General features: G+C 47.3%; 1 protein-coding gene across 1 annotated transcript; it reads right to left on the bottom strand.

The window, feature by feature from the left end:
* Positions 1 to 2,976: 2,976 nt before the first annotated feature.
* Positions 2,977 to 23,613, bottom strand: NOL6 (nucleolar protein 6). Its single transcript, XM_027874886.1, has 26 exons — positions 23,524 to 23,613; positions 20,699 to 20,908; positions 18,854 to 18,970; positions 18,115 to 18,294; positions 16,881 to 17,049; positions 16,611 to 16,745; positions 16,258 to 16,421; positions 15,849 to 15,969; positions 14,851 to 14,909; positions 14,566 to 14,667; positions 14,278 to 14,393; positions 13,941 to 14,118; positions 13,660 to 13,782; positions 13,307 to 13,455; positions 11,597 to 11,672; positions 11,025 to 11,165; positions 10,793 to 10,910; positions 10,469 to 10,644; positions 10,069 to 10,232; positions 9,604 to 9,756; positions 9,222 to 9,319; positions 7,409 to 7,533; positions 7,143 to 7,232; positions 5,575 to 5,769; positions 3,660 to 3,761; positions 2,977 to 3,378 (listed from the first exon to the last, which is right to left on the bottom strand). Exons 1-26 carry the CDS (start codon positions 23,575 to 23,577, stop codon positions 3,229 to 3,231), a joined length of 3,465 nt encoding a protein of 1,154 aa, XP_027730687.1. The 5' UTR covers positions 23,578 to 23,613; the 3' UTR covers positions 2,977 to 3,228.
* Between the last annotated feature and the right edge of the window lie 1,790 nt (positions 23,614 to 25,403).

Genomic DNA, 25,403 nt, shown 5'->3' with positions numbered 1-25,403 from the left:
AAGGCAATCGGGGTTAAGTGACTTGCCCAGGGTCACACAGCTAGTAAGTGTCAAGTGTTTGATCTGAGGCAGGATTTGAACTCAGGTCCTCCTGACTTCAGGGCCGGTACTCTACCCACTGTGCCACCCAGCTGCCCCTGAGGCCAGCTTTCTAACCACTGCCCTGTGGGCTGGGGTGATCCAGGAAAGCTTCAGGGAGGAAATGAAGTTGGAGCTGAATCTCGAACAACAGTTTAAAGTGGCAAGTCATAGGATCATAAATGTAGAGCTATGCGGGACTCCAGGGCCATCCCATCTTTTGTGTGTGTGTGTACACGTGCACCTCTCTGAAGCTCCCAACCTGGCCTAGGTAGACGCTGAGCAGAAGCAGGCCTTGCCTCCTACCCCAGATACAAGACAGCTGGAGGCCTGGGAGGTACTCAAGCCTCCTCTCCCCCCCCCCCAGCCTCACCCACTGTCTGCCACCCTGGGTCCTGATGACAACACTGCCCACCCTCACCCAGGGCTGCTCGCTCCTCTCCTAACCTGTCCTGAACACACATATAAGAGGGGCAGGGTGCAGCCTTCATGGAGCTACTCTTCTCCAAACACAGAACTTCAGTAACACCGTGACTGCTGGCAAGTGCTCTTGCTTAGGATTAAGAAACCCCGAGTTGGTTCTAGTCACAATTCTGCTCCCCAAATAGCTATGGGACCCTTGCTTTTTCTGGGTCTTGGTAAAGTGGGAAGACTCACTCTTGTCTCAGACCCTCCAGGGCTGAGGGGTGAAAATGGAGAAGGGAAAGTGGCTCTGCCTCCAGTAGCTAACTCAGTTGATCTGGGAAGATAGATAGGCTCCCTGCCCACTGGAAGTGCTCCTTACCCTGCAAACACACATGCCAAAGCTTTGCTTCTCTTATCTCTTAGGCTGCTCAGAGCCTAGATTAAGCGCTGACTCACACAACAGGCATGGGCCATTGGGATGGGGAGGGGGTCCCCAGGAGCAAATGTCTTGCTTAATGCCCCAGGCTAAGGCCCAACAAGTTGGAAACAGCAGCCCCATGAAAGAGGAAGTTCTCAAGTGTAACTAATCCCACCCATTCTGCCAATCCTTTCCTCCTCCCTTGCCTCACTCAAAGACACAGAGACAGACTTGAGGGACAGAAGCCTGATGAAAACTTTCCTAAGAGCTTGAGGTCCGACCCAAGAATGACTTCTGTGAGCAGATCATCTGCTAGTGAAGTGGGGGAGGCCTTAAACACTGGGGAGACCTGCATCTGTGGGGTAGGGAAAGATCAGTCACCTCAGAGGCAGGGGAATGGACATGGATGTCTGCTCTCATCTTTATAGCCCCGTGTCTCTTCTTAGCTTGGAAATCACAAAACTAAAGCACAGACAGACAGGATGCCCCACTTTGGGAACCTTTGTCTCAAGTTACTCAGGAACTTCACAACTACCTACACCCCTCTGACCCAGTCTTCCTTTGCCCAGAGCCCAGGGCCAGAATGGCCTGTTAAGTTACTGTGGTTTGGGGACGAGCAGACTTCCACACCAGCACTCCACTCCTAGATTTGATGGTCCTCACCCTCCTCAAGGTCTTCCTCCAAGGCTACCTCAGAAACACAGCCCTTACCACCCAGTGGAATGAAGGTGCTTTGTTATTTGTACATTCTTCCCCAAAATGACCCAGGGAATCTATTGCTAGGCATATACAATCCTAAGGAAGCCAAAACCAGAAAAGTTCCTATACACTCAAATATTAAAAACAGCACTTTGTGTAATTTCACATAATTGCAGACAAAAGTAGATGCCAACTGGGGAATGACTAAAACACAGAGGCTACACCAATGCAAACGGAAAGAAAGAAAAGATAAAACTGAAAGCCTTATAATTGTCTTGACCATGACGGAACTTGGCCTTGTCAAAAATGGTAAGGAAATGCCCCTCATCCTTTCTTTGGGGTGGGGAGGGAATATGGGTGTGGTACAATGTATATACTGTCAAGACTTGTTCCATGTATTGGTTGTTTTTCCTTTTCTAATCTTTGTTACAAGGCACAGTCCCCAGAGCTAGAAGGTGTGGGGAGGGGAGGGAAAGGACATATTGGGTAGTGACAGTTATCAGGCCTGCCTCCCCCAAAGTGTCAGTGGGTTCCCCAAGGGTGAGGGCCATGTTACTCACTCTACCCTCCCTGCCTCAATACATTAGCTCAGGAGCCTCCCAACCTCACCACTTAGCAAATAATGTGAACTCAGAGATGTTAGGCCTTGTTAGCTAGCTCATATGCACATCCCAAGATTCAAAACCTATAGAGACTTGGGAACATGTCTGGTTCCCAGCACTAAGGAGGCATTGAAGGACTGGAGAAAGATCCAATGATCAGTAACTCTGTGAGGTTAGACCAAAAAGTGTTAAGGTGTCTGATTTACAGGAGAGACGAAAGGCAAGTGGTCAAGGTCTGTGATAACCAGGAGAGAGAAAAGACATGGCCTCACTACTAAAACTCTAAGTGACAGGATTCTGGTCTCCCAAGTCATGTTCCTCTAGTGGAAATGACTTGGGAAGGGGGTCTCATTCCCTGAAAGGAAATTCAGGGTGGGAACAAAAATCAAGATGAGAGATGCAGTGCTGGAAGGGACCTTGGAGGACAGGTAGTCGAACATCATCACTTTACAATCAAAGGAAACCAAGGCCCAGGGAGGTTATAACTCTTGCCCAAGGTAACCCAGTTAGTGTCAGAAGCAGAAATTGAACCAAATCCTCCGACTCCAGTACCACGGAGTCTTTTAGGGTCTATCTGTAACAGCTGGAACAAAGGCTTAGGTCTCATCTTTTTTATGTCACGGACCTCTCCCTCGGCAGTCAGGTCAAACCTATGGACCCCTTCTTAGATTATTTTTAAATGCATGGGAGACAGAACATTTAGAATTTTAAAGGAAACCAATAATACTGAAATAATTATGAAAATTTTTTTTAAAAAAGAAAAAAAAAACCCAACTTCATTTCACGGTCCCTAGGTTAAGAACTGCTGCTCTCACTCCTTTCCCCAGACTGCCCACCAGAGCCTCGATCAGTGCCAGGATCTGAGGGCTGTCCCTGGATTTCATGAGGCCAAACCCACAACCAGGCACTAAGGCTGTCAGGGAACAACCAGAGCTTTTATCGGGGATGAAGGAGTGGTGGTCATGGTTTCAGAGACATCTTCCTCCATCTTTCCGTCTGGGGCTATCGTCCAGCTGGAGTTTGAGATCACACTGTCCACTTCTCACTCCGGGCCTCCACAGTTTGTACCAGCCCTTTGCCTAGGATGGCAAAATCCTCCAAAATGGCCTCCACATTGGGCACTGTCATGAGATCCCCGCTCTGTGACACCACCATCCTCCCTTGCACACTGGTAGCCTGTAGGGTACAGAAGAGGGAAAGGGACAGAACAAAGGTAGGCCTGGGATTAAAGGATGAAAATAGGAACCAAGCCTTTGCGGCAGCCTGGGAGACAAGGGACGACACAGGGAGCCCACCACTGCAGAAAGCTGGGAAATAATCCATGGCGGAAGATGATCCCAGGACAGAGGCCAATATTCTCCCTTTATCTTTAAAGGGCCACTCCTTCCCCCCAGCACAAGCGCCTAGAGATTCATCCATACCCAGATACTGATATACACATGTCCCTATCCCCTCACCTTGAAGGGTTGTGGCTGGAAGCTATCAGGCCTCCATAAGACACCAATTACTTCTCCACCATGTTGATCATAAAAAAACAGTGCCAAGTCTCCAAAGGCCTTCTAGGGGAATGGGAAAGAAGATAACATGTCAGACTGCATCAGAAGCAGGGCCCTAACCTCTCCCCTAGACTTGTCTCTATGGCCCTCAGGCTGCGATGAACACTTGCTTGAAATACCTTTTTCCTCATTAAACTATCCCTTTCTAATCAACACCTCCCCAAACCTTTCAGACAAAGGCAGGACTCCCATAACTTCCCTGTATGAGTACTACAAAGAAACTATGATTTCAACAACATAGGGATCCTCTCCACCAATGCAGCTCAAAACTAATCAGAGACATGGGATACTTAAGTAAGCAAAAATCTGTGCTTCTCTCAACATGGGGAGTTACTGGTATAAGAACTGTCAACACAGACTGAAATCTGTCAATGAACGAAGAGATCAACCCTAGAGTCCCTGAGGCAGAGAAGCTGGGTGATTTGTCTGGGATCACACAGCTGATGGCAGAGCCCAGCACCTTCCTATACCATAACACTTCTAACTCCTTACCCCATAAAAAACTTACCTCTACCCTTTATTTCTCAGGGCAGCTAGGTGGTGCAGTGAATAGAGTGCCAGGTCTGGAGTCGGGAAGACCCGAGTTATAATCTTGGCCTCAGACACTTACTAGCTGTGTGACCCTGGGCAAATCACTTAACCCTGTTTGCCTCGGTTTCCTCATCTGTAAAACGAGCCAGAGAAGGAAATGGAAAACCAGTCCAGTATCTCAGCCAAGAAAACTCCAAATGGAGTCATGAGGAGTTGGACAGGACTGAAATGAATGAGCAGCAACAATCTTTTATTTCTATTGTTTTCTAGTGGTGGTGGTGGTGTTCTTATGCTATCTCACTGTAAGCTCACTTTTACCTCCTACTCCATCCCCCAGATCTAGAACTGAAGGAAACCCATGAAGGTATCTCGTCCCCTGCCTTTATTTTAAAGATGAGAAAGCTGAAGCCCAGAGAAAGGTTAACTGGCCCAAGTCTCACAGGTAGTAAGCAAACATCCGAGTGGGATCAATCTCCTCATTTCAAAGGGAAACGAGATCCAGAGAAGGGAAGTAACAGGAAGTTGCTGGCAGAGCCAAGACTTGAACCCAGGTTTCCTGACTGCCAATCTAGGGTTCCTTCTACCACAAAAGGACTCCTGCAAAGTCCTTCTGCTCAAGGGAGTGAGATTGGGAAATGGGGACAAAGCTATAGCCCAGGCACCAGGATGGGGATGGCTGATGACTCCCTGAATTAATCAATAAATCCAAATCAAGCCTCAGAAATGTCTGCCCAGGCTGTGCTGGACATAGGGAAACAGCTGGAGTAGATGGTCTCTGAGCTTCCTTCCAACTCTCCGACCCTGTGGAGGAGAAGGCAAAGTCCTCCCTACTCCCCCTACTCCCAAACCCCACAATGCCTCACTCTCTCTCATCTGCCACTTTTCTTTTCTCCTTGTTTCCAACCCTTTGGTACCTCAAATTCTTCTTTCAAACACTTCCTACAGACTTACTGTGAGCATGCCAGGAGTAACTCAGCCTCTCTAAGCCCCATGGGATAGTAAGAAGTCTGCCCTCTCAGGGGAGTGACTAAAGGAGGGGGCAGAGAAAAAGGAATAAAGGGAAGAGGGGAGAGAAACAGAAAAGGGGAAAACAAGGAAAAGATGAGGGAGAGGCAAGCACTGAGAAGAAATGAGGGGGAAATAAGGAGGGAAGGGAATGGCAGGAATGATGAGGCTGTCACAAAAAAAGAGGGAAGCCTTGGAGCCAGCTACTAGATTGGGATTCAGGAGTCCAGAGCAGAAGTCAAGTTCGACCTAGGAGAGGAGGAAGGGTTGAGTAACTTACTCTGAGCTGACTGAGGTAGAGGCTTGGAGGGTCATAGCAGAGGACGGGCAGCCGGCGGGAGGGGCCTGTGCTCTCAAGGAGGCCTCTGCTGAAGGAGGCTGCTGGTAAGTCCACAGCCTCTCGGTGCCGGGGGATATGCCGGGGATTCAGGTGGATTAGCACATCATAGACATCCAGGGTTGGCCGAAATACCATCTTAAAGGAAGTTGTGGGCAAGAGTAAGTAGAGATGCCTCTCTCCCCCCAACCCCGTTTCAAAGCAGAGCCATTACACACCTATACAACACAGGAAGCCCTGGGAAATAAGCAAGGCAAGTATGATCCCCATTTGACCAAGCAGTAGACTGAGACCCCAAGATATGAACTGATTCTCCTATGGTCTCCTAACAGCTGGCTGAATCAGGAACGACAGCATCTTAGAACACAGAACCTGATGGCTAGGACTGGCAGGATCTAGTCTAGCTCTTTTCACTTTACTTACTGGTGATGAAAGCAGGCTAGAAAGAATGAAGAACTGGCCAAGTTCACACAGTTAGCAACAGAGTGAGAACCCAGAAACAGAACCCAGGTTCCTTTGAAAACAACGAACATTTCTGTGTAGAGGGTACAGAGCAGTGGACTATCTGTCAGGATAATAGGACTCTTGGCTCATCACTTAAATCTCTGGGTCGCAGTTTCCTCAACTATAAAATAGGGGGTTTGGACTAAATGACTTCTAAGGTCGTCCCTTACAGCTCTGGCCCTTGGATCCAATCTCCCCATCTCTCATTTTATCATCCCTCACCCCGTTCTACAAAACCTCACACCTGTCAGATTGGCCAAGATGACAAAAGAGGCAAGAAAACAAATATCAGTGGGTTCTGTGGGGAAACAGGTACACCAAAGTGCTGCTGGGGCAGCTGGGAACTGGTCCATCCACTCTGCAGGGCACTTTGGAAGGAACTACGCCCAGAAAGTTACCAAACTGCGCATGTCCTCTGAGCCAGCTGCACCACTATTATACCTATCCCTACTCCAAGAAGTCAAAGACAGAGGAAAAGAATATATACGTATAAATGTATTTATAGTACCTCTCTTCATAGTAGCCAGAAATTGGAAAGCAGGAAAGCCTTCTCCTACTGGGGAATGAGTAAACAAACTATGGTACGTGGATGTAATGGAATATATCGTGCTCTAGGAAATGGTGAAATAGATAATTTCAGACAAAACTAGGAAGATATTTATGAACTAACTGATGAGCAGAGGAATGAGCAGAACTAGAACAACTTAGGCAGTGATAACATCATAGAGAAAAACATCTTTGAAAAACTTTGGAATTCTGATCAATGCAGTGATAAACCAAGAGTTCAAAAGAATGAAGATGAAATATGCCATTCACTTCCTGACAGGTACTGAACTTAAGATGCAGAGACATACATTATTGGACATGACTAATGTGGGAATTTGTTTTGCTGCACTATATGATGTGTATTAAAAGATTTGGTTTTTTAGCTCAATTTGGAGAGAGGGGGAGGCCGTGAGAGTGACAGATTAATTTTTTAAAGTGCTTTAAATAAAAAGGAATTTCACCCTGATATCTCCAGACTCAGAAGGGTCCATCAAGTGCTTCTCTAGGATTGGCAAGGCTTTAGCTGCTAGGTTCACAAGGTGATGCAGGATCTGGAGGAAAGACATGTCAGGCCCAAAGATGCCCACCCCCCCACTCCCTACCACCAAACAGCCTGTTAACTAACTGGCAGACAGCCTCCTCTCCCACTTCCCCTTCCTGAGGGGAGCAGCAAATTTGGCCAAAAGTACAGGTCTGCCTGGTGACTGTGGGATTGAGGGCTATTCACCTGAGCTGAGGGTTTGTCCTTCGTCCACAAGGAGTGGCTTCGGTCTTGGGGTGTGGCGATGACCATGACAGGAAGGCGGATTCGAGATTCTAGGAAGTGGCTATGAATCTCTGCTTGATCTTCAGCTGGTGATAGAGGACCTGGGTGTCAGAATCTCTACTACCCAACCCAATATGGCAATATGTACATTATTTTATAAATGTACATATGTGTATATATATGTACATATTTGCAATTCTAAACTAAGAAACCAAATAAAACAACCATTTTCATATACATTGCAGAAGAGAAGAATATACTTGAAATTGTGAATCTCTATGTAAAGTTTCCTTTTAAGTATATAATAAATTCAAAATATGATTTTCAAAGCTGTCTGGATTATCTGTGATTCCTCTTGGCCTTCCTTCTATCTTTTCCTCATTTTTAAAAAAGGATAATACAATGCTCATTTCATCAAAACTATACTTATCACAATCCTAGCTTTGTGTGGGGCAGGTGTACGGAGAGATAACCAAGGAAGAGCTATTTTCCTTTCCAGACACAGACAGACAGACAGACACACACACACACACAGATATATATAAAACAAAAGAATCACACTCAGGCGGGAAGTTCAGCAAGTCCTCAAGGCATATCTAGAGTCCTGTCTCAGTCATTTAGGTTGATGTTTTTCCCCTCTGTCCTAGACTAGGCAGGGAAAGGCCTAAAGGTCCCCGGGAGCTAACCAATCTCCTCCTCCCCACCCATTCCAGGTGATATCTGCCAGTACAGGTAGAAGCAACTCTATGCTTCCACATGTGCACACACACCTGGGGAATTAGGAAGCTGACACTAAGCCTGCCTCCCGCCCCTCACCCCGCTCCTCCTAGCGCTCAACAATAGGGATTAGGAGCCCCTCCCCAGTCCAAGGGGTTCAGGTTACTGCATAGCACACATTTCACCTCCCAGGTCTGGGAATGCTGCCCAGTCAAGGTCATCTCACCCCTATCTTCCCACAACAGAGGGGCTATCCCTTCCCCAGCACCCCCTTATATCCAGCTTCGACCCTAGTCACCCATCCTGCTCTAGGGCCTTCAATGACCACTACCCCACCCATAACTACAGGATAAAATACAAACTCCTTAAGTTAACATTCAATGACACTCACAATCTAGCCCCATCCTGACTACTTCATCACCCACTCATGCTTTTCTTCCTGCCAAAAACCCTTTCTTCCTCTCTGCCTATGGAAACTGTCCTCCATTCCTTCAAGAAGAAACTCAAACTTCACCTCCTCCCTGAAGCTTGTCTTCACTACTCCAGCCCATAGCAAGGTCCTCCTTCTTTTAACAGCTCCAGAATTATAGAAGCTAAGGGGGGCAGCTAGGTGGCGCAGTGGACAGAGAACGGGCCCTGGATTCAGGAGGGCCTGAGTTCAAATCTGGCCTCAGACACATAACACTTACTAGCTGTGTGATCCTGGGCAAGTCACTTAACCCCCATTGCCCAACCCCCCCCCCAAAAAAGAAACAAAAGAATTACAGAAGCTAAGTCACTTAGTTCATCCTTGGGCATGCAATCTTATTTTTTTTTTATTATTATTTCATGCATCTTTTCATTTCTACTTGGACCATAACCTTCTCAAGGGCAGGAAAAGGGATGAGGGAGAGCAAGCAGGATAAGCAAAAGTTTATTGATCCACTGATTGGAGAAGATTCCTTCTCAACTGCTTCCTACAGTCACTAATGAAAAATTCTTCCCCTTCCACTGCAATCCTTCCGGCTTCAGTCTCAGCCCTTCTCCTTGGTGGTTAGAACAGTGCCCCTTTACTCACCTGTGAGTTCACCATTGAGGTTGACAATAAGGGGACTATTTTTCCAGTCAAACGTGGACAGCAGAGATAGGAACCGGAGAAAGCCAACCTGGGGGGAACTGAGGAAAAAGGAACTCTGGGAAAGAGCAGAGAACTCTGGACAAGGTTTCCTCTAGCTCTGGCTACTTCTTACACCACCACCTCCAACACATACCCACACAAATCCAAGGGTCCAGATTCCTTAGGGAAAGATCTCCAAATCTAGTCCTCCCTTACCTGATTTCCCCCTCTGGAAAGAATAGGCTGACGCTGTAGGACAGGTTCAGGTCAAGCCCAATGAAGATTTTCCCAGTCCAAAGGGTAGGAAGACAGAAAAGGCTGGGATGGAATGAAGGTAGCTCACCTGGGTGGGGTGAAGGGGGCAGGATGAAGGAAGAGGGAGGCAGCCAGTAGGTCTAAGCTCTCTTCTGTCAGTCCATCACTGAGGAGCTGGGCCCGGACCCAGCGCTTTGCCAGACGGGCCACACCAGAGAAAGCTGAGTGCTGCTGCTGGAGCCTATTAAGGTGAAGTGGGGGAAAGAAAAGCAGGGAAAGCAGAACTAAGTCTCTGGCATCTGGGTGCTCAGCCTGGAAAAGGGAAATAGGAATAGGACCCAGCTGCCCAACCCAGGGGGAGGAGAGTGTGGATGAGAGCCATGAGTCCAGGGATCCAGCCAAAGGCAGGGATGAGAGTGAAACAGGCATCAGGAAAGGGTTTGGGACTCAAGCATCCAGATTCCAGTCCACAGGAAAAAATGGGATTAGACAGTTACAGAAGGAAGATGACTCAAATTTGCAAACCCTATCCTCACCCCTCCAAGTCCCTCACCCATGTAAGGCACTAGTGAGCTGGGGCAGCAGCCGGGTTTCCCGATCTAGGAGGGCTGAGTTAGGTGTATCCCTCAGTGTGACCATTCCTTCTGGGGTACAGGACTCCTTCAGGATTTGGGGCTCCCGGTGGTACGCCACCCGAACTCGAAAAACATAACCGTCCTAAGGAATTGGGAAGAGAGGTGGGCTGACAAAAGGCTCCCAACTTGTCCCCCAGAGCCCTCTGATATAGAACTGAATTTTAAAGCTGGGCCAACCCTCCTGTTAGAGGCTATCTGGTCTATAGATGAAGAATCAATGACTTATCCTAAGCTCACACAACCAAGAGCAGAGCCAGGACTAGAAATCACACCACCAGTCCTGTGAACTTTCTCTCCAAAGCCCCAACATGCACACACCTGCTCTGGCCACCTCAGTACCTTGTAGACATCAGTGTGAGAGGCCTTAGCTGAACACCGGAGGCCATACTCCTGACTCAATACCTCTGCCAGGCGCAACTGGAAGGCAGCTCTAACTCGCTGTATGGCATCTGCATCCTGGGGCCACTGTCCACTGCCTTCCAGGTGACATACCACTTCAGAGAGGAGTAAGAGTAGGGGTTAGCTCTCTTCAGAACCCTAGAGTCCTCATTTCACTATCTACCCACCACCCCCAACCTAAATCACTTGTGGTCACTTGGCATCCCTTTACACCCAGTAGTACCTCACACAAAACTCCCTCACCATTTATGGGATCCACGAAAGCTGGGCAGGGCTTGCTAGGCCGAGGCAGCAATGCGTCCCGCTTTTCCAGGTGGTCGTGGAATGTGAAATCAAGCCAGACAGGCACAGGAGAGAATACCTAGGTAGGGGATGTATTTACTTGAGGAAATTTTTGTGTTTGGGCTGACAGCTGGCAGGGACAGGGAAAAAGGAAAAGAGGGGAACTGGGGTCTCCAGACTCCAAGACACTCACGTCAGTATATCGTAGGGCAGCATGAGCTCCCTGCACAGAGGTGACAGTCAGGGGCAGCCCTTTGAGACCCCACAGCTGGCGGCTCAGCTGGTCATAGGCACGTACCACCATTGCCAGTGCCTCCTCGCCTGTGCTATGAACCTACCAGGGGAAATACAGGAACAAGGAAAAACCACCATTAAAGCAGCTGGCATTTAATACTTGTAGAAGTGAACTGACCGAAGTCAATCAGAGCAGGAGCACCGTCTCTGACTGGGTGCTCCCCAAGAGCACCAGGGAGGAGTGCAGTAAGAGATGGCAGGCCTGCCTCAGGCTGATAGGCAGGACCGTGCCTCGTCCTCATCCCTCCCTCCTTTCCCCAGCAGCTGGTCTGCAATTGTCCCAGCATCTGAGTGGCCCAGTTTTGGTGGAGTCACTGCACCATCTATAGGGCAGGTTAGGAACTACACCTCTCCCAGATGCCCATAGGCACCAGACACTTTTTTTTTAAAGCAGGTTGTACACTAACCAGACTGAGTACCATCCCCTGGGATAGCGTTACTAACCCCCCTCCTCGATCTCAGGAGCCTCACCTCTTTTGGGGCTCTGATCAGAGGGTCCAGGGAGCCCCCCACATAATGGATGTAGGACTCAGCTATACCTGCGTGGCTGGGTAAGAGAAACAAAGAGACAGAAGATTGAGAACAGTGCTATGCGACTACTAAAAAGAGCAAATTCAATCTTAGGCTGCATTATTCTTCCTGTCACATTGTTGTGCTTAGAGCAGACCTGTCATTTTGTTAAGATACAGAACTCCCTATGAACAGGTAGTTCTCAAAAAATTAAAGCCATCTACAGTCATATGAAAAAAATGCTCTAAATCACCATTGATTAGAGAAATGGAAATCAAAACAACTCTGAGGTACTACATCACACCTAGCAGTTGGCCAAAATGAAAAACAGAAAAATGATTAAGGTTGGAGAAGATGTGGGAAAATTGGAACACTAATGCATTGTTGGTGGAGCTGTGAAATGATCCAACCATTCTGGAGAGCAATATGGAACTATGCCCAAAGGGCTATGAAAATGTACATACCCTTTGACCCAGCAATAGCCCTTCTAAGACCATATCCCAAAGAGATCATAAAAATGGGGAAAGGACCCACACGTACAAAAATATTTATAGCAGCTCTTTTTGTGGTGGCCAAGAATTGGAAATTAAGGGGATGCCCATCAATTGAGGAATGGCTGAACAAGCTGCGGTATAGAATGTAATGGAATACTATTGTGCTATAAGAAATGGTGAGCAGGTTGACTTCAGAAAAACCTGGAAAAACTTGAATGAACTGATGCAGAGTGAAGTGAGCAGAACCATGAGAACGTTGTACTCCGTAACAGCCATGCTGTGCAATGACTAACTTTGATAGACTTAGCTCTTCTCAGGAATGCAAGGATCTAAGACATCTCCAAAGGCCTCACGATGGAATGCCATCCACATCCAAAGAAAGAACTATGGAGTTTGAATGCAGATTGAAGCATACTATTTGCCGTTTTTTTTCCTTCTGTTTTGTTTTGTTTCCTCTTTCTTGTGGTTCCTCCTAATGGTACTAATTTCTTACAACATGACTAATGTGAAAATATGTTTAATAGGAATCTATATGTAAAGCCTATATCAGATTGCATGCCATCTTGGGGAAGGAAGGAGAGAAAAATTTAAAACTCAAAAGCTTATGGAAGTGATTGTTGATAAATCAAAATAAATTAATAAAAAACTAACAACAAAAAAAAAGATAACACAACTCCCTGTGAGGTACCTCCCTCATCAATGCAGTTTACCCACTGCCTGCATCCTAAGAGTTTTCGAGAAGAGCCAAGGCCCTGAGACGTCACATACCTTGCCCCAAGTTCATCTAGCCAGGATATCAGCTGCAGAACTTGAACCCAGGTTTCCCGTCTCTTAGAAGAGATCTCTAACCACTACTCTATGCTATATCCTTTACTACACAGGGTCCCCAAAGTCTTATTGATATTTTTAGTTATTAGAGCCATTAAATTATTAAGTTAAAATTGTATAAAGCTTAAAGCCACGCTAAGACTTTGGGGACACTCTGTATTACCATACTTAGTTCACATTTACCTCCAACTGTGTCCAGTTCTAGTCTTAAGGAAAGAGCACTGGAGTGAGTTGGGAGACCTGGTCTCTAGTTCTGGTAGCTGTATGACCTTAAGCCAATCAATTAAAGACACTGGATTAGCTGACCTAAGACCCCTTCAAGCAACAGCAGTCTATTAAGGACACTCACAGTTTTAGGAGGTGAGTGATCACCTGATGGGGCAGGAGGCGTTTCTCGGCCATGGACTCAGCCTTCCAAAGAACAGCCTCACGGATTGACCCATCCTGGAAACGCCTTAGCTCTGATCGTGAGCCCCAGAACTGGCGGAAGTCAGCAGCCTGGAGTGGGGAAGGGGGCAGAAGTAGCACAAAACACAGCGAGAACAGAGAGAATAGTACTACCACCAAGCAGCTCTTACTTTTTTATCCCGTTTCAAGGAAAAGAAAGTCTCAATCAACCTCAACTGGACAGGCTCCCTATTAAGACTCGAGTTCCCGGGGCACCCCACATCTCCCCCTTCCTCAGGGCTCTGGGCTCCTCACCTCTGGGTGGTCAGCTTCAGGTCCCATCTCTAGAACGCTGACTAGTCCCTCGGGCCGCAGCAGCAATCCCAATGACAAGGCACCCTGGTCCTTGTGCTTTGGGGGGTTCTGGTTGATCTCCCACTGTAGTGAGGAGTAGGGGGAGAAGAGGAGAGAAGAAGTCCATGACCTGGTTCCCTGTGGGTCAGACTCCACTCCTTTTCCAATGCTTTACCCAATGTCATCCCATTCCCTTTTCCAAAGGCCCTCAGGAAGCCTCTGTAGCTCATTACACTGCTCACCTGGGGCACAGGGGCCCTCGAATGGGTCAACAAGATCAGACGGGAGCCCAGGCCCCGTTCCAGAAGGGCAGTCAGGGTAGGAAGTATGGCAGCCACATAGTCTCCTCCGTGGTCCTGCAGTTCTGACCATAGCTTCAGCCTTTGGCAGGCAGCATACAGACAGCTCAGGGGATGTATACTGGGGAGGAGACAGGGATCAGGAAAGAGAAGAGAAAGGACAAAGAAAAGTGAGACCCCAAGATGAGCATAATTAAATAGCCCTCCAGGTCTTTTCCAGGAAGCTCACCTGGATTCTCACTCCCTTCCTCTCCACCCCCACCCCCGCACTCCGTCTCACTGAAGAACGTGGTCGAAGCTTCGGATCATTGGTTTAGGTGTCATGAGCAGCATCTGGAACCCATCTACAGTCTTATCATCCAGCACAGCCATAGACAGCTGGGCTTCATGCTGCACCTGAGAGAAAAGGACAGATGGGGAAGACTCAGGACTAGGGGCAAAGGGACAAGCTTCCCCAGGGTTGGAGCACAGAGGACAACACTGCAAAGACATAGAACTCAGTCTTTCCATCCTGTGACTGTGCATCCTCTGCTGTCCTCAACACAGAGTAGAAAACAGATGCAGATACCTGCTGGTATGTGGGAACTGTGACATCAGCACAGAGATTAAGGTGTCCTGAAGGGTCCACAAAGACCACGGAGAAGGCCTGATGGAAGTCAGCCACAGCTGGCTGAGGAGGAAAGCAAAGACGTCAAGGACAAAAGAAGGGTGGCTGAGCCCTCAGCTCCCCAAACCTCTCCCCCAGACCCTCTTCCCATGAAGGAAGCCCCCATCTCCCCCCCATACCCCAGCAGTTCCATCTCATCTCCATCCCCAACATCACCCCACCCTTCCCACCAGGGCTCCCACTGACCAGAGATGGATCCGAACTACGACACAAGCTGATGCCATTGACCGTCAGATCCGTGGCAGCTGGAGTTGGGAGTGACAGAGGAAGATGTGTAACAGGTCAGCCCTTGAGCAGTAAGGAGGAAGGCCATCCACCTCCCACACCTCCCAACCCCCACACTTCCCACCCAGATCTGATCTCCCTCTCTGACTCACTGAGCTACCAGACACCTCAGTCACTGTCCAGTCCAACCCTGCCCTCAAAGGAATGCCCACTACGATACAGCCGACAGGTGGTCATCCAACCTTGCTTACAGACCTCCAGGCAGGGGAAACCCATTACCTCCAGAGGCATCCTGTTCTGTCTTTTGATAATTCTAAATGTTAGTAAAATTTTCCTCATAGGAAGCCTGTATTTGCCCATATGCAAAGTCTACTAGTGCTCCTAGATTTGCCTTCTGGAAACAAACAGAACTAGTTTAATCCCCCCTTCCACACGATGGCCTTTCCAGCGCTTGAAGGCAGTGTTCACATTTTCCTTCTCTTCCTGGCTGAACATCTGCCGTTCCTTCGATCACATGGCACTGACTCAAGGCCTTTGCCACTCTAGCTGCCTTCCCTTGGAAGCCATCCACACCGTCTAAGACGTGGTGCCTAGAAGTACACAAATCTGCCAGGGCAGACTACAGGGGGATGCTTACCTCCTCATTCCTGGAAGCACTGCCTTCCAGATGCAGCCTAAGACTGAATTAACTTTTGTTGGCTGCCATATCACACTGCTGGCTCATGCTGAGCTTGTCACCAATCAAAAATTCCCAGATTTTCTTTTAGACAGATGCCAAGTCTTTCCCCGGACTTGTGAAGTCAATTCCTCTGTAAACCTCAGTCTACTTGTTTACAGAACAGGACTGATAATTAATTAATACTCCAATGTAACACCACAGAGAACAGGTGGAGGAAATCTTTCCCAATGCCCCAGGCCCACAGTTTCTTCATCCACTCCCACCCATCTCTCCACCTCACCTAGAAACTGCAGAACATTCCTCAGCACTTGATAGCCACTCATAGACTTGCTGATTTTTCGAGCAGACACTAAGAAGGCCACCAGCATGGAAACAATGAAACCACTGAAGCCTCCGGTGCCCTACGGGAAAGTTTGAGGATGGAAAGATTGGCCTTGGAAGAAAGAGCCCCTTCAGCCCGGCCCAAAGAAGACTGATGACCCCATTCAAAAGGAGGGCATATGAATAGCACTCCTGGGTATCACCACCCAGGACAATCCAGAAGCAACACCATCTACTCTGAGACTAAACCCTGGCACTATGTATGCACCCAGGGTTACAGTGGCAGGGCATGGTTCCCAAGAAAGACCTGGACAGTAATGCTTCCAATGGACTAGGACAAAATGGGGCATCCCATTCCCGGGCCAAACCTTGTCCAGATCTCGCTGCCGCAGCCAGACTTTAAGCAAAATAATGCCATCCCGAAGGCCAGGGGAGGAGGCAAGCATGGCTGACAAAAGGTGAAGGTGAGATTCCATAACTTCATCACAGAGGAGCAAGGTGTTGTAGTGAGGGGTGGGAGAATCCAGGATACCTGAGGTGGGGATCGAATCAGGGAGAAATTAGTAAAGAAAAACTAGACTCCCTCATTTCCCTAGACCTTTTTCCTTCCCCTCCAGAATGCCCCACACCATGCTATCTCCAAGCATCATACCTTACCTCCAATCCTCCTCCCCTAGACATGCCTTTTTTCTCCTAAAGTCTCCCCACTTCTTGCCCTTACCCTCCTCTGGGGTAGTCTTGTCCCAGAACCAGGCAGTACGGACATTGTTCTTGGAGGGCATCAGGCGGCATAGACGGAAGAAGCCGGGTGGTGGGCAGGGGTACAGGCGCACAGTGACCAGCCGCTCATCCTTTCCTGGGGAGGGGGAGGGGACAATGAGATCCTGGATCTCCTCTCAGCCTGGACATCCTATTGGGAGAGTCCAGAGGACTCTACCTTAGTCTAGGGACCCTTCCAGGGCAGTCTCATACTTCTGAACATAGCACGCACCTGCAGGACGGAGCAGCAGCAGAGGCTTCAGGTGACAACCATTTATGTAGGAGAAACGGACACTGCCAAAGAGTGGGTCCCGGGACAAGTGGTGGCCCAGATGAGCTATGTAGAAGGCGCGCTTTCTTAGGTAGCGCTGATTTAGCCCGTCCTTGTCCTGTAGGATCTCCTGTGGACAGGGAAAGAGCAGTATAGAACAATACCAGATGACAGGGAGATAGCAATGTGTGATATAGATGGATCAGTGTGGGATAAAAAGCCTTACGTTCAGGCCTCACTGTCATTCATCGGTTGTATGACTGCTGGCAAATGACTTAGGTTTTTCTGGTTAAGCTAAGTATGGAACGTAATACCATACCCACTTCATAGAAGAGGAAACTGAAGATCAGTGATTTGTCCAAGGTCACAAAACAAATTTGTGGTAGAACCTAGACTGGAACTTGGGTCTCCTCATTCTTAGCCCACCTTCATCTATTAGACTGAAGTGAATAACTTTTAATAGAGGAATATTTCTAATAGTAGTTTCAACGTTTTGCATATAGGTTTTAAGGGGGAGCCAAGATTGGTAATAATTATTACCTCCGTTTTATCCTGTATCTATCTTAATAATAATAAAAAAAAGCTAGAATTTACATGTATAACATGTATATGCTAGGTACTCTAAGTGTTTTACAAATATTATCTCATTTGATCCTCACAACACCACCACCCATCTTGCCTGTACATAGTTGTTTGCATGTTGTTTCCCCCATTAAACTGCAATCTCCTTGACAGCAGCTTGTTTTTTAGCTTTCTTTGTATCCTCAGAGCTTAGCACAGTACCTGGCACAAAGGAGGCACTTAACAAATGCTTGGTGACTTTGACTCCATATTTACAGAGTAAATGCTGTTCTCTAATTCTTTTCACACATATTGACTGCCTCAATTTGACAATATATCCATTTCAGAGATGAGAAAATAAACGGCTAGAAGTGAAATGACTTGCTCAAAGTCATATATTAAGTAGCTGGCAAAAACTGGGACTGGACAGAATTCAGATTCTCCATTCCCAACAAGGGGTTCTTTCCATGATGCTGACCTGGCTAAGACGTACCCTTTTCTTCCTCTCCTAGGCCATTTCCACATTGGCGGGGCCAAGTTTAGGACTAAAATTCTGCAGGCAGCACCTGGCCTGTCTGAATTCAAGTCCCTCCCAAACCCTTCCCAAATATCACTTCTCTAGCATAAGCCTTACCTTTGGCATAGTCAACACTACATCTACATTGACCTCTGGTCGGACACAAGTTCCTAGCAGGTAGCTGCCCACCACAGTGACCTGAGTGGGAGGCAAGAATTGGAAGCGACCTTTCACAGCATAAGGCTTCTGGATGAAGGGTACTCTTACACCTTTGGGCAGCCATGACTGGTCTGTCATCTGAAAAAGTAGAAAGATAAGTTGGGAGAGAATATCAGGGAACATCAGGAAAAAAAGAGGGAGAGAAAGATGAAAAGAAAAAGGAAGAGAGCAATATCGTGAGCGGGCACACAGAGAGACAGACGAAAAGAAATTATTTGAAAGGCAGAAATAAGACTCCGAGTACGGAAGGGAGCATGGTCTAAGACGGATTATACTTAGCTCTCAGGTGTAGAAAGCCCTGATGCCACCATCCCATTTCCTCTAGCCCCTGGGGGCCCTGCAGCTCCAACCCTGGCTACCAGCCCAAGCATACTAATATCACTGTGCTCTCAACCCTGTATTTCCTGACCTGAGCTTCTAGGAAGGGAGAGAGTTCCTGGATATCATCCTCCTTGTCTCCCAGGCAGTAGTGACTATACCATTAGGACCCTGGGGACCCAGGAATTTAGATGTTGTAGTCACAATTCCAGTTCCTAAAGGGCTCTCTTCTTGTCCCCCTATTTGGAACTGCCCAACCCTCACGTCCTATCCCCGATAATCCCATCCAACCACTGCATTCACACTGGCCCAAACTCACCTCAGTCACCGTGGTTGAAGGGACAGTAAGAAGCCATTGCTTAATCTCATGCAGGAAGGTATCGATCCGCTGTTGCTTCTTTTCCTTCAGCCTCACCTCCTTTAATAGCTCCTCCATCTAGAGGGATTGGATTAATAGGGAGGTCTTCAAAGCTCTCCCCAGACATCGAGCCACAGTGGTCACAACAAGGCCACTAGAAGTGAGGTGCCCTACTGGGTCCTCCCCACCCTCAGTTCCTCCAGCCTCAGGTCCTAGATCTCGGGAGGAATGGGAATACCAATTCTGACCTCTCCCCATACTGGTCCAGTCTCCACCCTTTTATGTTTGTCCCATCATAGAGCTCCCTCCTTCAGAACTTCAGTTCACCCATTGGGAACAACTAAATAATAACAACATAATAAATAATAACAACTAAACAACTAATATCCTTTGTGTCTGGGAGTGGGAAGGGGATTTCTCTGCAATCTTGTTTCTTTGAACAGGAAAACACTGGGTGTCTCAGTTCACCTAAGCACCTCAAAGGGGCCTGTGGACAACAGAATTACTAAGGTGGGTGAAAAAACTGCGATTATTACCCATAGGAATGAGGAGTATTCCCACTCTAATGCCAACTGTCTGGCTCTCTATCAAGTACTTCATGGGATAACACATGTCTCTACTAATTTATTGGCCTAGGAGAAAGAAGACTTAGTTCATCTCTCATTCCTGTCACTAACTAGCCAGTCTCGTCACCTCTCTGAGCCCTAGGTTCTTCTGTCGAGGGAAGGAGGTAATGGTCCCTAAGATCTCCACCAGCTCTAACATTCTATAATGAACATGAGGGGAGGGGAAGGAACTAAGTATTTATATATTGCCTACTATGTGACAGGCACTGTACTAAGTGCTTTACAAATATTTCATTTGATCCTCAAAACAACGTAGAAAGGTGGGTGCTGTTATTACCCCCATTTTACAGTTAAGAAAGCTGAGGCAGGGGCAGCCAGGTGGGGCAGTGGATAGAGCACCAGCCCTGGATTCAGGAACACCTGGGTTCAAATCCGGCCTCAGACACATAACACTTACTAGCTGTGTGACCCCGGGCAAGTCACTTAACCCCAACTGCCCTCACCAAAAAAAACAAAAAAAACAAAAAAACAACAAACACACACACACACACACACACACACAAAACCACCAAAAGAAAGAAAGAAAAAGAAAGCTGAGGCAAACAGAGGTTAACTAATTTGCCCAGGGTTGCACAAGAGTGTCTTCCTGCCTCCAGGCCCAGAGCTCCACCTACTGCTATGTAGCTGCCAAAAGTATTTATAGCCTTTCACAGATGTCAAAGATTTCGATAGGATATACTCTTCCAAGGTAGGGATTGTTTCCTCCTTTTTTTGGGGGGGGGGGGGAGGAGACTTTGTTATTGTATCCCAAGCATCTAACACAATGCCTGCAGATGCTAATCTACAGATGCTTTTTCAATTCGAAGATTTCATTTGATCATCCCAATATCCCTGTGAAGTGGGCAGGGCAAGGGTTAATTTCATCGAAAAAAACCAAGGTTCAGAGGCTGGGTGAGGGTCTCAAAATCACAGTGAGTTAGTAGTGGGGCCAGGACTAGAACCCAAGCCTCATGACTCCCAGTTGAGTGTTATTCCTCTTACACCAGACTGCTGTCTGGCTCACAACTGAGAAAATGAAGAGCTGCCTCTAAGAAGTCACACTTGACTTTAGAGAGGGCTAGGGAACCTTCATTTCAGGAAGTGCCCCCCCCCCCCCGCCTCCCCTACCCATTCCTATCACCCCTCCCATCCCTGCTGCCCCCAGGCAGGGGTCCTTCCTCCCCCTTCCCAAGGTCCTGACCTGCATCCGGAGGAGGTTGGAGTGGAAGAGGTTTTCTGTCTCTTTCATCTGGCTCAGCTCCTCATTGGTGGGCTCCTGGTACAGCTGGGCTTCGCTCAGCTCCACAGGCGGAGGGAGTCCCCCATCCTGAGTCCCGGCCCGACGCTTCTTGGAGGGAGGGCTGTCTTTGTTCTCCTCTGACTCCGTGTCTTCCATAATGGGTTCTATCATCTGTGGTCAGAGAGAGGGAGGTGATCTCATCCTCCAATCTAACCCCTGTGTGTGTGACCTTGCTCCCTACTTTTAGATCTTCTGAGGCTCTGCTACCTTACTGTATCATATGGGTGTGGACAAGTTCATGTAGCATCAACCCTACCTGAAGGAAGAATCAGCACCTAACACAGTGTGATTTGTTCCTCCCCCATCCCCAAATCACCTACCCAAAGCTGTCTATCCTAGTGCCTGAAATTCCAAAAATGGCATTTCCTTCTCTCTTTTTTTTTTTGGTGAGGCAATCGGAGTTAAGTGACTTGCCCAGGGTCACATTTCCTTCTTTCTATTGCTCTCTCCAGGCTCCTCTTTTAAACTGCAGAGGCCTGTGGGAAAGGACACTTATTCAGATCCTAAGACTTTAGAGTGGATGCAGAAGGGCTTTATACTTCTGAAAGAGAGGAAAGTATGTACTTTGAGCAAGTTTCATACAAGTTGGCCTGCCCTTAATATAGATTGCATTGCAGACCACTTTTGTCTTCAGCTGCAGGAGAGACTTGCTCTTCTCTACCAGAACATTTTTTATTCAATGACTAAACCTACAAGAACTTTTGTAGCTTAATCTTCACATTCCCTTCAAACAGGTTCAACAAATCAGATCTTCACCCACAGCGGTGCCTACCTATGTAACAGTTACTACATGTGACACATACAAAGTGTAGTACATGAGTGGAAGATTCATTGAATGACACAGCATTTAACAGACGGAACAGAAGTAAAATAACTTAATCGAGGTCAACAAACACCTTGCTACAGAAATAGGATTTAAAACTCAGGTCTTCTCTCTTTATATCTAATGCTCTTTCCCTGCTTGATGTGTATAATGGAAACAAGAGGTGTCAGATTTCCTCTAGTATTGCAGGTACTACAATATAGAACCCCTGGTATTTTTATTTTCTGTCAGTCATGTCAGGAAAGATAAGAGAGTGCTAAGAACCAATCTGCCCAAACATACTTTCCTCTCCTTTCCACCTGTTCAAAGTTCCATCTCCTTTAAGAAACAGGCCCACCCCACCCCCAAATCAAAAGTGATCTGACATACTTCCTATAACCTATCAATATTTAACAATCCCCACTATAAGCCCAATCATGCATTCAAAGAGTCGGGAAGACAGAGAAGGAGGGAGTACGGAAAACAAAATGCACCCCGAATGATGATAACACCAGATAGGATATGGCAAGAATCAAATGAATAGCATAGACAGCAAGGACCCAGTTCACAGCAAATGACTGGGAGTTCTCATTCCTGGCTCGGCTGATAACTACCTGTCTTTCATGATTATTTTAGCAAGTCGCTTCATCTTTCTAAGTGTGTTTCCACATCTGTAAAATAAAAGCATCGGATGACAGACTAAAAGAATCTTAGAATCAGAATGGACCTCACAGGCCATCTAGCCCAACTCGTAACCTAAACATGAATCTTCCCTTCAACATATCAGATGACTAGTCACCTTGCCTTTGCTCTAAGGAAGAATCCACCACTTCTTGAGGCACTAGGGAGTAGTATAATTCTTAGGAATTTTTCCTTGTTCCTGGAGAACATGTTCCTGTTTCTGTAATAATGCCCACTGCTCTTGGTTCTGTCTTCTGGGACCAAGTAGAACAAGTCCAATCTTAAACATGACAACATGGATGCTAACTGCTATTCAGCAGGTAAAGCTATCCCTCCTAGCTCTGTATCATCTTCAAATATGTAAACAATACTAGCAAAAAGTATCCACCTTAATGTTTACTTAGTTGATTTTAATAAGCATGCCATCTACTACTTTATTCAAGTCACTGACAAAAATGTTAAAACAACACACAATCAAGAAAAATCCCTGATGTATGGCACTACAGACCTCCTGGAATACAGAAGTAAACCTATTAATACTATCTTTTTCAGTCATGTCATTCAAACAGCTTGGAATCCACATAACTGTATTAGCTGGTCTCTAGTCTACATCTTGACCTCAAGAAAAAAAAAGCACGAAAAGCTTTGTTAAATTTCTTTCTAAAGACTTTCTCCTTTTAGTTCCTAGCCTTATGATTCTATCACTTCCGGAACAACAATATCATGGACTTAGCATTTACCCATTTAATTTCTGATGAAGATGCTACCACTCCTCTCCCAAACTGAGCGTGCTAAATCTTTCAAACCTGCGTCCAAGTCTCATCTCCCCTTTTCCTTATGGAAAACTCGGGTCACGATAACAATGCTTAAACGAAAAACTCAATCATGAAAAGCCCACGGAGCTCAGGAACGGTCCGCCCGCCCCCTCGCTGCGTTTGGTTGTCCCAGTCGCCCCTCAATCACGCTGAACTGTTTTCAATGACTGGAGGTGTCTCTCCTCCCCGACCCGGGTAGACACCACACCAGAGCACCACCGGCACCCCCCCTTCCCCCGCTTTAGGCCCCGGGCCCATCAAACACTTGCCGACTGGCCCCCAGAGATCTCGGCTCCGGGTTTTAGGGGGCGAGGGCCGGGAGGCAGGACCTTAGCTATCTCCCTGAAATTCCTCTCTCTGCAGAGTTAACGGATAACGGTTGCTCCCAAACCCACGGCCTCTCCCGGCGGGAGACCTCCCTTCCTCACCTCGGGCTCCTTAGGAGCCCCGCGTCCCGGTGCTCCTTCGGGCGCCGGCCCCATAACTCCAGCCGCAAGGCCCAACACCGTAGCCGCTCCCCACGTGGGCGGAAGTTCCGGACGAGCGCCTTCCCACCAGCTAGCGAGCACGCGACCGGGGCCCACCCCCATTGGTTGATCGCAAGAGCGTTCCTTTGCCATTGGGCCTGACATTCTCTACGCACCTCCCCTTTTCCTGGAGAGATGGACGGTCAAAGGGCCTAGGGCGGGATTTCGCATTGCGGCGTTTTACGACAATTAACCGGAAGTTCGTCGAACGAAGCACTTGAGAGCAAGTACTCTCACGGGGGTGGTTTACGCTGTATGAAAGAACCTGTGTTGTGACCTTCTCCACCTAAGGGCCTATTGGCTCTGTGCCTGCGCCCTCCCAGCCCTAGTAGTCCGTCTTTTGGTTACAGCCCATGAAGGAGCCTCGTCAGGCCCCTGCCATCAGCCTTCTCTGGCCAGCTTTGTTTTTTCCACTTACCCACAATCCTCCCCGTTCGCTTCGACGGGGCGGGGTGGGGGGGGTTTGGGGCCTGAGAAATCTTTCAAAAACATGTCTTTTCAGGGCTGGATTCTGCCTGTCTCTGCCCCAGTTTACGTGCCAGCGTCGAGGCCGACTGATCCCGGAGGGGAGAAGCCCCCTGTTGTCCCGTCATCACTTAGAGGTTTGAGACGTGCCTGCCTTCTGGGGAAGATGCCTTGTTCCTGGCCTTGAACGCCTGCTGTCTTGTCCAAAGAAATGCCAGCGAAGGAAGATCCTTTGTTTGGGAATTCTAAAACCTGGGTTTGTTTCCCAGCCCCATTGCTGTCATTCAACCTCTGCATCACAGGATTGCAGTTAAAGTTGACAGGGACCTCATCTACCAGCTATAGTCCTATAGTTCTTTTAAGGGCTGAACGCCTTGAGAAGGCTTTCTACAATCTGCTCCTCCTTCATTTTTCTTTTACTCTCAATTCTCAGCAGTCTAGCTTCTGACTTTGTCACCCGAAACTGCTTTCAACAAAATTACCAATGAATTCTTTTTTTTAAAGAAAATTGTTAGGATTTATTTTTAACCTTCATTTAAAATTTTTTTTTAATTTCGAATTTTCTTCCTCCCACCTCTCACCCACCCATTGAGAACGCAAGAAATATTATATCCATTGTACATGTGAAATCAGCAAAACATTTCCATATTAGCCAAGTTGCAAAAATAAATAAAAAAAGGTGAAAAATAATCCTTTGATCTACACTCACACTCCATCAGTTCTCTCTCGAGGTGATAGCATTTTTTCACCATAAGTCCTTCAGAATTGTCTTGGATCATTGTATTGATGAGAATAGCTAAGTCATTCACAATTGATCGTCAGACAACATTGCTGTTATTGTGTAGGATGTTCTGTCTCTCCTCACTTCACTTTGAGTTCATATAAGTTCCCAGGTTTTTCTGAAACCATCCTGCTTGCCATTTCACAATAGTATTCCATCACAGTCATATATCACAACTTGTTCAGCCATTCCCCAACTGATAGGCATCTCCTAAGTTTCCAATTTTTTGCCACCACAAAAAGAGCTGCTTCAAACACTTTTGTACATGCATATGAGTCCTTTTCCTTTTTCTTTGACCTTTATGGGATACAAGTAGTGGTATTGCTGGGTTGAAGGGTATGCACAGTTTTATAACCTTTGGGCACAGTTCCAAATTGTTCTCCAGAATGTTGGATCAATTCACAGCTCCACCCAATTTTTCCATATCTCCAACCTGTGTCATTTTCCTTTTCTGTCATATTAGCCAATATGCTAGGTGTGAGGTTTTACTTCAGAGTTGTTTTAACTTTCATTTCTCTAATCAATAATTATTTAG

The sequence above is a fragment of the Vombatus ursinus genome, unplaced genomic scaffold (genome assembly GCF_900497805.2).
Source record: "Vombatus ursinus unplaced genomic scaffold, bare-nosed wombat genome assembly UNPS02014807.1, whole genome shotgun sequence".
NCBI classification, from domain to species: Eukaryota; Metazoa; Chordata; class Mammalia; order Diprotodontia; family Vombatidae; genus Vombatus; species Vombatus ursinus.
Note: the sequence above shows the minus strand (reverse complement) of the source record. Positions and strands in the feature narration are given on the sequence as shown.

What these genes read in the sequence shown, in the direction of transcription:
- NOL6 (XM_027874886.1), bottom strand. Translation starts at nt 23,577, where the DNA reads ATGGGGCCGGCGCCCGAAGGAGCACCGGGACGCGGGGCTCCTAAGGAG. An exon ending in CTGAAGCTGACCACCCAGAG is followed by an intron (nt 13,456 to 13,659) that starts GTGAGGAGCCCA and finishes TCCCCACTCCAG; the next exon opens with GCTGCTGACTTCCGCCAGTT. An exon ending in CCTCAATGGTGAACTCACAG is followed by an intron (nt 7,534 to 9,221) that starts GTGAGTAAAGGG and finishes CTCTATCACCAG; the next exon opens with CTGAAGATCAAGCAGAGATT.